The 17,260-nt window shown below is 36.0% G+C and overlaps 1 protein-coding gene across 2 annotated transcripts in view; it reads right to left on the bottom strand.

Moving 5' to 3' along the window:
* Positions 1-17,260, bottom strand: part of phlpp2 (PH domain and leucine rich repeat protein phosphatase 2) — a 213,412-nt gene that overhangs the window by 34,822 nt on the left and 161,330 nt on the right. For both annotated transcript variants that reach the window (XR_007935807.1, XM_028809782.2), the window contains exons 8-14: positions 16,979-17,209; positions 14,262-14,464; positions 13,758-13,818; positions 10,194-10,289; positions 9,403-9,558; positions 8,865-9,065; positions 3,706-3,868 (exon numbers count right to left, since the gene is read on the bottom strand). Coding sequence is in view for 1 of the 2 variants with exons in the window: in XM_028809782.2 (XP_028665615.2) it covers positions 3,706-3,868; positions 8,865-9,065; positions 9,403-9,558; positions 10,194-10,289; positions 13,758-13,818; positions 14,262-14,464; positions 16,979-17,209 (1,111 nt within the window). In the remaining variant the exon portion in view is untranslated. The remainder of the gene's footprint in view (positions 1-3,705; positions 3,869-8,864; positions 9,066-9,402; positions 9,559-10,193; positions 10,290-13,757; positions 13,819-14,261; positions 14,465-16,978; positions 17,210-17,260) is intronic.

Below are 17,260 nucleotides of genomic sequence, written 5' to 3'. Positions count from 1 at the left end.
CTCCCTGGTTCCCCCTTGTGATCACACCAGGTGTCCAATGGATGAGAGTTTACATCATATGGCCATGGGTAGTCTGCCAGCTGGGTGTCTAATGTGTGCATTAATATCACCATCAGGGCTGAGAAAGTTAAACCTCTTAGGGCCTCTTTGTTAAGCTCCAAATGCAACTTCACTGCTGGAGTAGATTGGAAACAGTAGTACATATATCTGTTGTAAAACTTTTACTGTACAGTATGTGGAATTTTATAATTGCTTTGTGTATTAGGCATTTTCTTATTCTTAATGCTTAACATTTTGGGAATATATAATTGCACAGAAAAGAACAGGATCTATTGCATAAACTTCTATGATGAGGCCTCTGTCATTGGTGCTTCACAAAAGTCAACACAAAAATAAAAAATATAAGTGGAACTCTAAACTACTTTGTGGTCAGATCCAGATGAACAGGAGCTTCTACAGCATTTATTGGAATACATATCCAGTAAGGTGTTTTTGCTTGGATTAACACTGGAGCTTAGTCAACATTTCCATAGACAAGATTACCATTGCTGAACAACCTTGTAGACCTGTCAACAGGAAGAAGCTAATCCAGGGGTACTGATGGAATTTATGAAATCTATTTTTTCTACTTTGGGTCTCAGTTGTTGACCTCATATTGCACTCATCAGAGAACTATTGGAAACTGGCATGTTCCTTGCATTACATTACATTTCAAAAGACGTGTAGGAACATTTGGAATTATTGCTTTTTGTGTTGTGATTGAACTATACTGTACAAAAGTCTTTGGCCAGCTAAAAAACATTTTTAAAGCTTCTTGGGCAACAAGTGTTTCTTTGCTTATGAAAACATTATAATATTACAATAAATACAAAATAAGCATTCATCCAATAAAAACTTAAGAATTTCTTGTGTTTCTCAAAAAAATACAGATATCCTGTGAGATGGCACAACAAAATAGGTTTGGTTTCCAGATCTCTCCTCAAGGAACCCCAGTGTTCCATATATTTAATAAATTTCACCAACAACAAACCTAATTCAAATGAACAAGGTAGTGATTAGCCAAGGCGGTGTGGCTAGTGGTTCAATTTAACAAACAAAAGGGAGCTTTAGATTGTAACCTCAAATATTGGGGTGGCTCAAAAACAGGTTATGATCAAACATTTTGACAGACATGGAATCATAGCATTATGATTAATCATGTGATTATCTCAAGATGCCCGCCTATTTAATATTCCAAGGATTAATAAAGTAACAGTTGGAGGTTGAGCTTTTAGTTACAGGGACCTGAAACTGTGGAATGATCTATCTGCTAATGTAAGAGATGTTCCTTCAGTCTCAGCTTTTAAATCCTGGCTGAAGACTTTCTATTTTAGTCTACCATACCTGACTAGAGCTACTGATTAGTGGTGAATACTGCATTTCTGTTTGCTAGTCATTTGTACAGAAATATACCGTAAGTAATACAATATTTATACACAATTACTAACCCTTCTCTGTTCTGTTTCTCTTCCTGATATCTGGATGTGACACTTGCTGCCAGTGTTCTACTGCCAAGCTGCTCTACTGCATATGGTAAAGTCATCTTAGATACAACAGTGTTGGAATCATTGGATGGAAAGATTCATTGGATGGCCAACACAGACTCCATTACAGAATTCCCGGGTGGCTTTGGGTAAGCAGCCAGTAGGCCGAAGTCTCCAGGACTGACTTTGCTTTTGAATTTCTCCTTCAAAATTTTACTCTCAACCATTGGTGACTAGCCATAGTTCTTCAATTAATTAATGGACAGATATTGTTGGTTTTCATTTATGTTTAATCAGTTACTATTTAGTTTTGTGTGTGTTTTAACAAAGCTGTACTTTTATTATACTAGTTCTGTATTTAAAAATTTACTATAATCTATAACTGTATTTTAACTGAGAATTGTTTATGTGTCACCATTTTGTAGTATATTTTTTTTGTTATTTCCAGGGGCACAGTGTTATCAATGGGCACTACATTATCTTGCAGCCACTTGCCCAAGCATTGGATTGAAGAATCTACAAACACCAACAACTAACTTAAACAGTGCAAGGGACAAGGACAAGAGACAGGATTTTACAATACCTGCTGTCAGATGTCTTTTTGAATTCAAGCAATCTACTATGTGTTTTGCTTTGGTGATTTTTTCTCAGACTTAACATTAATAGTGCATTGACAAATTACCACTCTTAAGTGTCTCATTCTAAAGGCCTGTGAATACTCAGTAAATTTGCTTGATTTGGAACTAACATTCTTGTAGATTTGCCATTACTACCTAGGCTAATCCTACAAGTACGCATTTAAATTTCACCATTATGCATTTAACAATAAGTAAAGATTAAAGAGATGAAATACATTTAAAAATTAAGTAATAATCTGCATTAGCATGAAAGTATATCTTAATACATGCAAATACAAGTAAACACTATTTGCACATTACAAAATAAAATTTTTGAAGTATTTAGAAGCAGTTTTCCGGCAAGGAAATGAAAACTACCCATTTTGCTTTTGATAAACAATTCCTTTAGTCTCCCAGAATTTGGAAGAAGCTTTTAATTAAACTTAGAATTCCAAGAGCAAAACTTAAAAGAAGTGGTGAGGCGGCCTCCTGCTGTTATGCACCTAAAATCTGGTATAGCCTGCCAGTAGGAATTCGCCAGGCAAATACAGTGGAGCACTTTAAAAAACTGCTGAAAACACATTACTTTAACATGGCCTTCTCATAACTTCACTGTAATTTAAATCCTGATACTCTGTATATCCAATTCATTATAATAACTATTCATGGTGGCTCTAAAATCTGTACTAACCCCTACTCTCTCTTCTGTTTCCTTTTCCGGTGTCCTTTTGGTGGTGGCTTGCGCCACCACCATTTACTCTAAGTACCATTATGTTCCAACAAGGCGGCACGGTGGCGCAGTGGGTAGCGCTGCTGCCTCGCAGTTGGGAGATCTGGGGACCTGGGTTCGATTCCCAGGTCCTCCCTGCGTGGAGTTTGCATGTTCTCCCCGTGTCTGCGTGGGTTTCCTCCGGGCACTCCGGTTTCCTCCCACATTCCAAAGACATGCAGGTTAGGTGGTTTGGCGATTCTACATTGGCCCTAGTGTGTGCTTGGTGTGTGGGTGTGTTTCTGTGTGTCCTGCGGTGGGTTGGCACCCTGCCCAGGATTGTTTCCTGCCTTGTGCCCTGTGTTGGCTAGGATTGGCTCCAGCAGACCCCCGTGACCCTGTGTTCGGATTCAGCGGGTTGGAAAATGGATGGATGGATGGATGTTCCAACAATGATGGATGGATTAAAAGCCAGAAGTCTGTATGACCATCAGCATCAAGTGACTCTGTGAGAACCCTAACTACAAAGAGGACTATTTCATTTATGTTAGGTAGAATGCCCAGAGGGGACTGGGCAGTCTCGTGGCCTGGAACCCCTACAGATTTTATTTTTTTCTCCAGCTTTCTGGAGTTTTTTTTTTTGTTTTTTCTGTCCACCCTGGCCATCGGACCTTACTCCTTTTCTATGTTAACTAATGTTGTCTTATTTTAATTTCTTATTTTGTCTTTTATTTTTCTTTTCTTCATTATATAAACCACTTTGAGCTACTTTTTGTATGAAAATGTGCTATATAAATAAACGTTGTTGTTGTTGTTGTTAATAAAAGGTAAACTTCTTAACACAAGAGGCACAAACCTTAATCTCAGGCAGGCTCAGTACATCTGGAAAAACACTAACATGGTTGGAGTGAGCAAGAAATGTGCGTAGTTTTTTGCAGTTTGCCACAGTGCTTGGGATTGTCTTCAGTTTATTCCCACTTAGGTTCAGCTCTTCGAGAAGCTCTAATTTTGTCAACTTACTAAAACAAAAAAGATAAGAAAATCATTAAAAGAACATATGAACAAATCACATATAACAAAGCATGTACCAAACCTCTAACAGCGTGGGCTCATATACTTTCACCCTTCTTTTGTCTTATAAATATATAGGTGTCCACCTTGATGACAGACTGGACTGGTCTGTGAACACATATGTACTCTACTAGAAGGTGCAGAGCAGGCTCTTTTTCCTCAGAACATATAGCATATGTAGTGAAATGTTCTTTGTTCTATCAGACAGATGTTGCTAGTGTCCTCTTCTTTTCTGCTGTGTGTTGGGAAGGCAGTATGACAGATAACATGAAGAGGATGGACAAGCTGGTGAAGGAGGCCAGCTTAGTGTTGGGTAGGACTGTGGACTCAGTGGCAATGGTGGTGTAAAGGTGTATAGGGAGGAATGTACAGGCCATCTTTGATAATTGCAGTCACTCTTTTCACAACATTTTGGCATGTCAGAGAAGTAAACTTAGCAGTCATCTTCTCTCACTGTTCTGTAGAACAAAACACTTTAGAAGATTATTTGTTCCTGCTGCTGTGAGATTTTATAACTCTGCTGTCAACACAAGTGATTCATGACCTGTGGCCTCATGTATAAATGGGGCGTAGGCACAAAAATGTTGCGTACGTCCATTTTCACTCTCACTTTGTGATGTATGAAAACTAAATTTAGCATAAGTTTACGCACTTTTCTGCTCGGTTTTGTAAACTGGAGCACCCAGTGTTAAAGCATGTCTACTGTTTCTGTGTGGTCTTCCTTTATTTTTTTAGATTGGCATCAATGACGCGGGATTTATCAAATACACCAAAATTAATTGCATACTGTTTACAAATTTAATTCACTTGATTGTAATCATTCTGTAATAATATAATGGTGCATGGAATGGTCAAACTATTCCAATTACCATAACTGCATTAATGTTGTTAGAAGACATTGCAAATGGAAGATTTAAAAGAGAGTGCAAATTTATAGATGATGATGACTGGCTTCAAAGTTGATATTGATTTGTAAAAGCTATCCTCTTGGAGCTGTGTACTGAACTGGCGTCAGTTTACAAAGACAGACTTTGAGGAATTGTGCTCTACTTGTTCCATTGCAAGTTCTGTCCACCCTTGGGTTTTTAGCCACGGGAGCTTTTCAATGTGAACTTGCTGACATTGGGTATTTTGCAAACATCACTGAGTCGCACCATGCCAGCTGTATAGGATGGTATTATCTGTTTGTCACCCAGATATATAAGATTTCCTTACACTTTAGCTGAACTGGAAGACATCAAGCACACTTCGCAGGAACATCTAGTTTTCCAAATGTAATTGGAGTGGTCAACTGCATGCATATTGCTATTGCAATGGTGTTAGACAATTTACATCAGCCTGGGATTAATCACCAAAAGAATGCGCTGCCATTACATCATCTATAGCAGGAGAGCCTGTAAAAACGGCAACTCTGCACAGTCGCAGGTGCTTTTTCAAACTAATGCGGCAAAAGGCAAGCAGTCCTTTTAAGTATAGCGAGTCACCTTGAAGAGCTATGTAAGAGCACAGAATCTATCTGTTGTGGTGCATGGCGCTGACACTACACTATAAAGGCACCATTAGAGAATTAATTTGCTTATGTAAATAGAAAGCATTTCCACTCTTTTAATGTGCTGCTCTATAATCCATAGAAAGTGTGTTGCATAGTGCAGGCACGTAGTGTGCTGCATAATGTGGCCTACAACCACGGCTTGCCCGTGCCTGAACAGATGCGGTATGATGAAGCTGGCCCTGACCCACCAAATGATCAGCCAAATTGGAAAGCGTTATAATTTCAACTTCATTTGAATGTAATTAGCTGAATGTAAAAACAGGTGATTAGATGCAGCTTTTATTTTTAACCAGTTCATTTAATTTGTGGTCAATATCACGTACTACGGCCCTTATATTCCTTAGTTCATTGGCCACATCTCTTACAGTATCCACTATTGCATTTTGTGACTCCAGAACAGTGTACGTCAGCACATAGCCAGATGGTTGCCCAGCAGTTTCCAAGGCAGAGGTGTGTGTGCTGCCAGCGCCCAAAGATGTTCTGGGCACAGCACACCATCACCACCTGGAGTTATGCCCTTGGTACAAATTTCATGTTCTTTGGGATTTATAAAGGGGAAGTGCATGGAACTTGGCGTATGCACAGTTTTATACATCTAGATTTTTTTCTGCATAGGCATATTTCCAGTTTTGTCCATATACCATGTTTTAGTGTGAATAATATGTACAGTGTTATACATGAGGCCCCTTGTCACCACTCTACATTCCAACACTGTAGCAATCGAGTATTTGTACATTTTACTATTTATTTACATTTTGCTCTCCTTGCTTTTTTTTTAATAATATGTAAAAACGTTTTACTGATGTGTTTGAGCTACTGGACACCTGAATTTCCCTTCCCTGAGGGGATGAATAAAGCATTTATTTATTCTCTCTCTAAGGCTAATAACCTTTATTCCTAAAAAACTGGACCAATACATAACATAACATAACATAACGTACATAACAAATAAAAACAGAAAGTGGTGATTGTTAAATCATCCTTTACATGTATTAAATTGAAAAAAAATTAAAAATGTAATGTTTTTCCACAATGATGTCACCATTCTTTTGTGAATGTGTGCTCATTTTGAATTTGATTCCTTTAATGCATTCCAAAAAATTTGGGAAAGAAAGTACTTACCACTGTGCTACATCACCTTTTCTTTTAAAAACATGTAACAATCATTTGGCAACTAAGGAAATTTCTAGTTAAAAAAAAAAGTTAAAGTTGCCAAGAGAAAACATTTAATATTATTTTACTGTTTTTAATTCAATAATGGTCAAAATGCACATAAAACTAAAGTATTCTATCTATTTTAATAATTTTACTTACTGTGTCAGTAAACTACTTCATCCATCCATTATCCAACCCACTATACCCTAACTACAGGGTCACCGGGGTCTGCTGGAGCCAATCCCAGCCAACACAGGGCGCAAGGCAGGAAACAAACCCCGGGCAGGGCACGCACACACACACACACACACACCAAGCACATAGTAAACTACTTACTAACCCTAATTTGTACTTACTTTGGAATCAAGGTTGCATATACAGTATGTATGATAAAAAAATTAAACTTAAAACAAAGTGAAAAGCTAGGACCATTAAAAAAGTTCCCACCTTAACACTGAGAATGATATTCTGTTCACTTTGATAAAAGTTATTTGAAGAAATATAAATAAAATTAATGAAGTCCTTAAAGCAAAATTACCTGACATTTATTTTTAAAGAATTTCATTCTTGCTTAAATAAGAACAAAAGGAATATGTAAACTGAAGGACATTTTTTCACCTGTTGATACATCATTAAATCTAAGGGACTGGACAAAGAGTAACAGACAAAGACCAAGGTTACAGATGTCTCATTTAATGATTGTAAATACAAAACACCTAGAATTTTAATGAACATCTAGTTTAACAAAATATTTTGATTAGTTAAGTTGCTCAAATACCTCATTAAGGTATTTTTTAAACCTTTCAATGTTTATGCTTCAGGTATATCACTCTAGTTAGTTCCTGATTCTCAAAATCTTTTTGTTTGAAGAAGTGCTCCCTGACATAGATCTTGAAAACACTTCCCTATAACTTTACTTGAGTATTTCATTTCCAATTTTGGTTAAATCAATTTTACTGATTCTTTCGAGAAATGTACAGACCTAGATTGAATCTTTACAAGTCCTTCCACCATTAAAGATAGGGTAAGAATCTACATGGAATTTACGGTTTCTTTAAAATAAATAGCTTCTGTGTATTATTGACAAAATACACATTAACCCTTTATTCTGAAGATGATCAGAAACTGCCTTTTTCCCCATGTACAAAAAAAGTTTTTTTTAACTATGCTTGATAAAACATGAAAAATGTATAGAGAAGAACCCATGGACATGAAACTGATGGATGCAATTTATACCACAACAATAAAAGTTCTAAGTACTTGAGATATACATTTCACATAACTTTGGATTCTAATATCCTAATGTGATACACAAAGGATACCTGTACTTCGTTATCTCCTATCATATGTCTGAAATCTAACTGATGAGTAATTTAGTTATTTCTGCCTTTATTGCTAATGTTACTGTCATTTCATCTGGGAAATTCAGTTGCCGCTTCACCAGCATGTTCTACAATGGTGCTATAAAACAGCAACCACCCTACTCTGTTAGAGGCACTAAATAAGACTGTTATTACCCATATCTTATATTGTTCAGTCACTCAGTGCTTCACAAAACACTAACAAGAGCAATTCAATGACCTATATTCTGGTACACTGTAAAACAGAATCTTCAGTCCCGATGGATGTAAGTGAAAAAGAATATTAGTTACGCTGTTTTAAAATCATATTCAGTGATCACATTAATACTACAAGTAGAAACAGCCAAGCTATATGTTAACCATTCTTCAGTTATTTTATTATAAAACATCGAATAAAAAATATTAACAATATTAATCCCCTTATAGCTACAAATAAATATTTTCTGGACACAGAGAGAATGTGGAAACCTAACAGACATAGTGACAAAGCTAGGATCTGTTGCTGTTAGGCTAAAGAGCTAACCACCGTAATAACATCCTCCAATGAACTTTTCATAATCAAACTGATAATTTAGTCAAACCATTAGCATCTCACAAGAAAAAACACAATTCATTCTTTTACAAATAATCTATTCAAAGGCAAAACTAAGATCTCAGTTGCGCTCCACTGAAAAGAACAGTATCTTTCTGAAAACCGCATGACACGTACATTAGATTCCATGCAATTTTTAAAGCAAAACGTTTAAAATATAGGATTCTGACCTACCTGTGTGCCTTTTTCATTGATTGTGTAATACAATTTTGTAAGAAGTTCACTGAACTATTACTAAGTATTTTGCATAAGGATAATCCGACTAAAGTGTGAGCTATACATACCTGGCAGGAAAAGAAAGCAGCTGATTATATGCAATATGCAACACACGAAGGTTCTGATGACCAGCAAGCAGGGTGGCACACTGTGCTGTTAGATTATTGTTAGTGAGGTAGAGCTCTTGAAGAGTACTTAGACTCTCATCCGACTGACTGCAGGGGGGGATCGTCTCAAGCAAGTTAGCTGACACATTCAGATACCTTAAGCTGCAATAGTGAGAGAGATAGTCAGGAGAATGTGGCAGTAAGAACAAAATCAAAACCAAAATAAAAACTACAGCAGTGACAGATGTCCAATGATAGTAATTATTAAGACTCATAAGTCAAATGAATATCCAAGGCAAAACTATTCCAGAAAATGTACTGGATTACAGTTTTCTTTTAAACCGGTAATAGCAGGAACAAAGTTTAGCCAAGGCTATTTCTAGGGAGGAATGAAATGTAAAGAACAGCAGTCATTAGATTAAATTAACTAAGCAAGATACAAATAGCATAGTAAACAAATCTAAGTAATTTGTCTCATAATAAATAGAAAATAACTTACTTTAAGGCCTTGTAAAACAGGTTTTCTGGGAGTTCCACTAGTTTGTTGTGTTGAAGATCAAGTACTTCTAAAGGAATGTGATCCACCAAATAAGGTAATGTACTGAGCTGATTATATCCTACATGAAGTTTCCTTAAGCTCAGACTGCTCAAAAGTCTTACAGATGAAAATCAGGAAAAAAAAAATCAAAAACTGAATAATTACTAACTGTGAATACATTTCACCAAGTACTGTATGAAAGCTGGCAGAAAAATTTCACAGAAAAAGCTGTAATGGAAGCCCATTTATGTACACTGTTTTTTATACAGTGATACAATATAGTATAATGTGGTACAATAGCAAACAAATGCACTCGATTCATGCTTGGTTAGGCTCTCTTGTAACCCTGTTTGAAAAATGGATGGATGGATATTTATTGCTGTAGATCTAGAAATACATTTAAAAGGCAATATTCTTTGAGTCTTAACTACTGTCTGGTCTTAGGCTCTGGTCTGCCAATCTAAATCTTAAGGAGCATTCCTTCAATTTGTAAGACAACACAGGGATGTCCCAATCACCAAAGCACAGCCACTGACAACACTGGTTCCAAGGCACTCCTTTTTTCATAAATTTTACCATTATTACCATTATAATTTCAGTCATACTGTGTGTTAAAGTAATTCTTAAAAACCAAAAGAGTACAGTTATATATTACTTTTTAATTACTATGTTGCTGCTTTCCTAAAAGTAAAGATGTAATAAAGTAATCAAAGAATTTAATATCTATGTGTATGTCACTCAAAAAACTTTACCTCGTAGTTAGTTCTACAAGAATATTGTGACTGGCATCTAACACTTCTAGTTTTCTGGTATCACTTATCCAGTGTGGTAGACATTCAAGCAGATTTCTGTCAGAGAAGGAAGAAAGTGGTATGTCAGACAATTTACTTAAGGATGTAACACTTGAATGTAAAACATAATTATATTTTTTTCACTGAAAAACACATTTAAAATAATTGTAATGACTTGATAGTCCTCAAATATGCATTCACATGACATTGTACTATAAATAGGACTTCAAATGGATATTGTGATTATTTTAAACAAAAATGCAATATTCAAAACATCTCAATAAGTCCTCGAAATACCTTAAAGGTTGAAGATCAGCACCCTATATACCATAAACCTGGTATATTTTCTGACATTAATAATACAAAACACTACCAAAGAAAACTTTTTTTCCACCAAAATGTAAAAATTGTACTTCAAAGAAAATTCTCAAATAGCATGTTTTTTCAACCATTTTTGTTTTATTTCTCCTTTACTTAATGAATTTATATTATATGTATTGTATTCAGGCGACATGGTGGCGTAGTGGTAGCGCTGCTGCCTTGCAGTAAGGAGACCTGGGTTTGCTTCCTGGGTCCTCCCTGCATGGAGTTTGCATGTTCTCCCTGTGTCTGCATGGGTTTCCTCCAGGTGCTCCGGTTTCCTCCCACAGTCCAAAGACATGCAGGTTAGGTGCATTGGCGATTCTAAATTGTCCCTAGTGTTTGCTTGGTGTGTGGGAATGTGTGTATGTGTCCTGTGGTGGGCTGGCGCCCTGCCTGGGGATTTGTTCCTGCTTTGCGCCCTGTGTTGGCTGGGATTGGCTCCAGCGGACCCCCGTGACCCTGTGTTAGGATATAGAGGATTGGATAATGACTGACTGAGTGTATTGAATTCAAAACATGCCTGCATTGACGGTATAGTGTCTGTCAATCAGTAAACATTGCTCTCTCTTACTCTCTTTCTCCTTTTGACTGGTTTATATTAAGAAAAAGCTCTTAAAAATATTTATGATTTACATCATTTGTAATGGCTCCAAATTACGTATTTACATATATGTGCTTTTTCTGCCTCTATTCAAAGAGTCACAAGATAAAGCACAGAGGACAACAGTATATCTAATTTTTTTTATTTCTTATTTTCAAAATATACAGAAATCCAGTTTTTCAGTTTATTGACATTTATTTGTATGGGTAGTCTAAAATAAATCATAAAAACCGAAACACACCAAACAATGAGTAAAATACATATCCATGGTGCTTTTGACTGCTCAAGGTAAAAAAGTTTTGAAAAAGTTATCAACCAATTCTTGAAACACATAAAATAAATCTAACAACTAAATCTTGTAGTAAAATAATTTGTATTTATCTGCAAAGGCATGTGAAGAAATGCTTTATCCCAAACAATGCCACATACCATGTTTAAAGATGTAAGTGAACATTTGCTAGAAAGGTAATATATAACTAAAGGTAAACACCGTAAAGACAATAGCTTTTAGAAATGTTAGGTTTTTAACTCTATATATACTTACCATTTGATCGTTGACGCACACAACTTGTGAAACATTATTAAGTTAAACACTGCAAACTGCTGTTTCTTAAAATGGTAAGACACAAAGTACAGTGAGTACATAAGGACACATCAGAACACTAAATGAGAGGAGATAACACAACACCATAACCCAATCATTCAGGACAGACTTTCTCACCGTCATTTGGAAGCTCAACTCCCCTGCTAAACAGAAATATAAACTGAATATGAAAAATAGCAATAATGCAGTTTACCCCATAACTGATACACAAACTTTGAAGAAAGAAATAGAAAAAAGACGAACATTATTCCTGCTTATAACGTTTCAGTAGCAGAGACTGCATGAATCCTTGTGTGATTTAAATTACTGGCTTTTGTCGTTACTTGTTCACTGACAAACTATGAGTATTTTCTGGGTAAGTAGGCAAAAGAGTGTCTTGCAATATGATGGTAATCACAGCGGTTCTTAAACCCCTGACCCCTGCTGCTTGTCCACTTATACATTATGCATCAGATCTGCAAGTATTTTAAGTAGCTTTGCAGGGACCCCTTTTGTCAAGGTGGTAGAAGAGCACATTGCTGGCATTGCACGTGCCAGAATGGCACTTTTCATATGCAGTGCCAAGCTTTATTTCATCTTCTGATTCTTGCTTAGTTTTTTTCAGGTTTAACACCACCATACTACATGTGCGGAATCGATGCAGTGGATTTTATTTAACGTTCAGAAGTTAAAAGTGCTGAACATTACAATATTGGCTTTTGCATACTGATTTTTATTACATTTTGAATCAAATCAAATATCTGATATATTGCCTAGCCTTAATTGTTACTTGGCTATTTTCACACTGGTAATGTTTCATTACACATTATATTACACTGGACCAATGTGATTCTTGCAGGAATGAATTCATGATGTGCTCGCACGCTGACAGCAGTGTAAACAACAATACACCATATAACTATAAAACAACAAGGCTCTGATATACTTTGTCTGGGGTTAGAATGGAGTTTTCACAAGACTTTTTACCTGCACAATGTCAATTCAATTATCAATTATCAGATTTCTTCATTCATTCAAACTCTTGCATTTTAATATTAAACAAAAGTAATCTGTGAAATTAAACACAAAGAACTTAACATCTCTAGAGCCAACAGGAAACCAGACCACACATAAGAAAGTCTCATACTTTTTTCAGAGCTCCCAGATGAAAGCCCATACATAACTAGAAATATCTCATTCATGTAAGCTTAGTGAAATTATTTAAGATGAAATTCATAGAGTAGTTGGGACACTAAAAAAGAAAGAATGGTGCATTTCAAGATGACACACAACAAATTTATTCTCTTCAAAATTGAGTCTCAAGAAGTTCACAGCTGTAGTATTTCTCCATTTCTCCAGTACATTACACTGAAGATCCAGATAGTTTACTGTCTCTTATCTATCATCTGCCTGGGATATTCTTGGAGGATGCAGATGTACAAAAGGAATATATATATACATATACAGTATACATATTTCCTTAACCTCAATGCTGAATTACCACACAAATGAGCTACTTTCAATGTTGCTAAATGAAAACTGCATGAAAATGAAATTTATTACAGTTTACTGTACCTAGCTTGAGTGAGGGACAAGCTTGACAGTGAACACATTTCATTGAAAGATATAGCAACAAAAATAAGAAATGTTTGGCTGTAATGAAAGTTACATTTTTTGACTTTTTTTAATCACCAGCAGTTTTATATCATATCATATGATTTTTTTAATTAAATAAGTTTTTTTATCCAGGTAAACAATCAAAGGAAATTGGTCTGAATCCAGACTGGTTAGATGCTTTTACAGTGCAGTTAAAATTTTTGAAATATGGAGGGCACGAATAAACTACTACTATAAACTGATAAGTAAACAGTTGTAGTGTATTTATGATGTATGTTAATTGCTGCACTATTACAATGTAAACAAAGAAACTAAAACAATTGCAAACATTAGTTTCACCTAAGATCAATTTTCTACATACCTTGAAAGATCTATGTGAGTTAATAGATTGGGAACAGGGTAGACATTAACTGTTTCCAGACCTGTCAAAAAAGAAATTACAGAATAATGTTTCTTATTTACCATCTGCATTAGATAAATTGATTCTATCAATGAATTGGCAAAGAAGAAATTACTGTATATGCAACTTCATGATTTTGAAACAGCAAATTGATTTGAATGCCAGTAACAAAGGAGACCTTAGTATAAAATTGTCAACTACATTAATTTTATGGTATTTTATTTTGATAAAATAATCTTACTGTAAGTATAAGTTCTAAAAATGGCCATTACCCTGTTACTGACATATGAAGACTTGACAAATGCTTCACCCAACATAAGAGTAGAAACTCTAAATTAAAATTTGAGCCAGATCTATTCTCTTCTTGGAGCTAACAAATCATTTATGGAAAGGACAGTGTTCGTAAGTAAACATTGGCTTTGAATAGAAAATAAAAATGTTTTTTAATTTAAAATAAAAACTCACGGTTGCAGCTGGCATATAAGGCTCGCAAAGCAAACCCACTTAGACTGAGAGCCTTCAGACCATTACGCTGGCAGTACAGCTGTTCAAGACAACAGACAGAACTTAAATCCAGTTCTGAGAGGCAATTGTCCCGCATGTCGATTGATGTGATATTTTTTACAGCTTCAAGACCTTCACTCACTACTTCTCTCAAGCCATTCAATCTGTCAATAAAAAGATAATGATATAAACACACACACATTAAGATTCCATACGTTTTTTAAGGACAATACAATATGATCAATTCATGTCTACCATCATAGAACCACAAAGTAAAACTTATTTTTAGATATGTGGAGTTTTTATGAATGTTATTAAATCCTGAATACCAAAACACAGTCAAACTGAAGGCCATATATTGGCTGGTGCAAAACCAACAGTATGAAATATATATCTTATAATAAATAAAAATACTCTGTCCTTTCAGTACTATTCTTTTCCTGCTGCTGTCAAGCTTGCAAAGGTTGTTTATGCCCTGAAGATGCAATCCTTGACTTTTATAGGAATTGATTATTTATTGAATGTTCATGTTGGTTTAGATAGCACATTATACAGTGATCCCTCGCTATATCGCGCTTCGCCTTTCGCGGCTTCTCTCTATCGCGGATTTTATATGTAAGCATATTTAAATATATATCGCGGATTTTTTGCTGGTTCGCGGATTTCTGCGGACAATGGGTCTTTTAATTTCTGGTACATGCTTCCTCAGTTGGTTTGCCCAGTTGATTTCATACAAGGGACGCTATTGGCAGATGGCTGAGAAGCTACCCAGCTTACTTTCTCTCTCTCTTGCGCTGACTTTCTCTGATCCTGACATAGGGGGATTGAGCAGGGGGGCTGTTCGCACACCTAGACGATACGGACGCTCGTCTAAAAATGCTGAAAGATTATCTTCACGTTGCTACCTTCTGTGTGCAGCTGCTTAGTGAAGCGACATGCTGCACGGTGCTTTGCATACTTAAAACCTCAAAGGGCACGTATTGATTTTTGACTTTGTTTTTCTCTGTCTCTCTCTCTCTCTCTCTGCTCCTGACGGAGGGGGTGTGAGCTGCCGCCTTCAACAGCTTTGTACCAGCGGTGCTTCGCATACTTAAAAGCCAAACAGCCCTATTGATTTGTTTGCTTTCCTCTCTGTTTCCTTTGAAGAGGAAGATATGTTTGCATTCTTTTAATTGTGAGACAGAACTGTCATCTCTGTCTTGTCATGGAGCACAGTTTAAACTTTTGAAAAAGAGACAAATGTTTGTTTGCAGTGTTTGAATAACGTTCCTGTCTCTCTACAACCTCCTGTGTTTCTGCGCAAATCTGTGACTCAAGCATGACAATATAAAAATAACCATATAAACATATGGTTTCTACTTCGCGGATTTTCTTATTTCGCGGGTGGCTCTGGAACGCAACCCCCGCGATGGAGAAGGGATTACTGTAATTGTTATGTTTCAGCCAGGAATCCTTCCCTGGTAGGGTTTCAAAATCTTGTTTAATCTCTGTTTTGTTCAATTTTTTGTTATTATTTTATTTATGTTAATAATGCTGCTTAATTAGTTTCTGTGTATTTTGTGTTATCTTTTGTTATGTTCCATGTGTTTTGTGGGTGGTTCCCTAATGAGCAGAACCGCCTGCCTTTTGATTGCAAGGTCTACCCTCAAACGCAGTGCATACCAGGGACATGTAAGTCCCGAACAGTTTCAAAATTGCCCCCTAGAGGGGAAAATCCCATCAAAAAACACAGTAATACAGAGGACCACATACAATCTTTATAAAATATTTATTCTTATCGAAAAATGCTCTGAAACAGCATCAAGTTCCATAAAGTACAAAAAGGAAAAAGGAAATTCAAGGTGAACAAAGTCTCAAGATAATAATTTGAGGCAAGGTCAAAAAACAGAGCAGAAGGTCAGAAATCCGAAAAACACAGTAAGCATAAGCCACAGCAAAATCACAAAACAACACTCACCGCTTCCTAGCACATTCAAGATGAATTGCCAGGAACCATGAGACACCCTCACCTTTATAGGGTTGAGGGCAGTCCCTTGCGGTGATGAGCAGGTGGTCCCAACTTTTGGGGGACCACACACAAAACACAAGGCATTGATACATAGAAAAAATCAAATACAAAGAAAAATGCAAATAAACATAAAATAAAATTAATACAAACAAAATAATCGAAAATGAACAAATAAGACATAAACCAAAGATCTGTAGCTCAGCCATAGGAGGAACCCAAGCTGAAATGTAGCCGCAACGGTGTACTTAGTGAAGGGTACCATATGAAAAAAACACTGAATGAATTGATACTTGGTACATTATAGCATTTTTGAAAAGAGACTTTGAAGGGAAGTGTTCTTGAGTGTTCTATTGATTATTTTAAAATTGACAAGCAGTTACTTTTCCTATATACTGAATTTTATTTTATTTATAGTCTATACACAATTAAGATGTCATACTTAAATCTCTACATCCCATGTTAAAACCATAGTTGGGTTATCTAATAATCTGAACAGAATTCAACAATCTATCCATACATTTTAAACATGCAATGTATTTGTTTAACGCCAAAACCTGCAATTTCATGTTAGCAAAGCTGAATTATGTTAGTTTGTTAGAAACTCTGCTTTAAAGTATACTGCAACTATCAAAACTAGCAATAAACAGGAATATGCAAGAAAATAACTCACCTAAAGTCAATGTGTTTGAGATGGTTCATTGGATGTAAAGATCCCAAATGCAGAGTTTCAAGATGGTTTCCAGCCATGAAAAGTCGTTCCATGTTTGTGAGTCTTTCCAATATAGCAGGGATCTCAGTGAAATCGTTAAAGGAGAGACTAAAACAAATGAGCTGAGATAACTGACTCAACTCTTCTGGTAATGAGTTCAAATGATTCCCCTCCAAGTATAGTGTTTGCAAGCTGCAAAAAAAAACACACACACTAATGCACTCACCAACATACTTTTTAATA

Source organism: Erpetoichthys calabaricus, chromosome 9 (assembly GCF_900747795.2).
Source record: "Erpetoichthys calabaricus chromosome 9, fErpCal1.3, whole genome shotgun sequence".
NCBI lineage: Eukaryota > Metazoa > Chordata > Cladistia > Polypteriformes > Polypteridae > Erpetoichthys > Erpetoichthys calabaricus.
The sequence above is the reverse complement of the archived record's forward strand: the minus strand, read 5'-3'. Positions and strand labels throughout refer to the sequence as shown.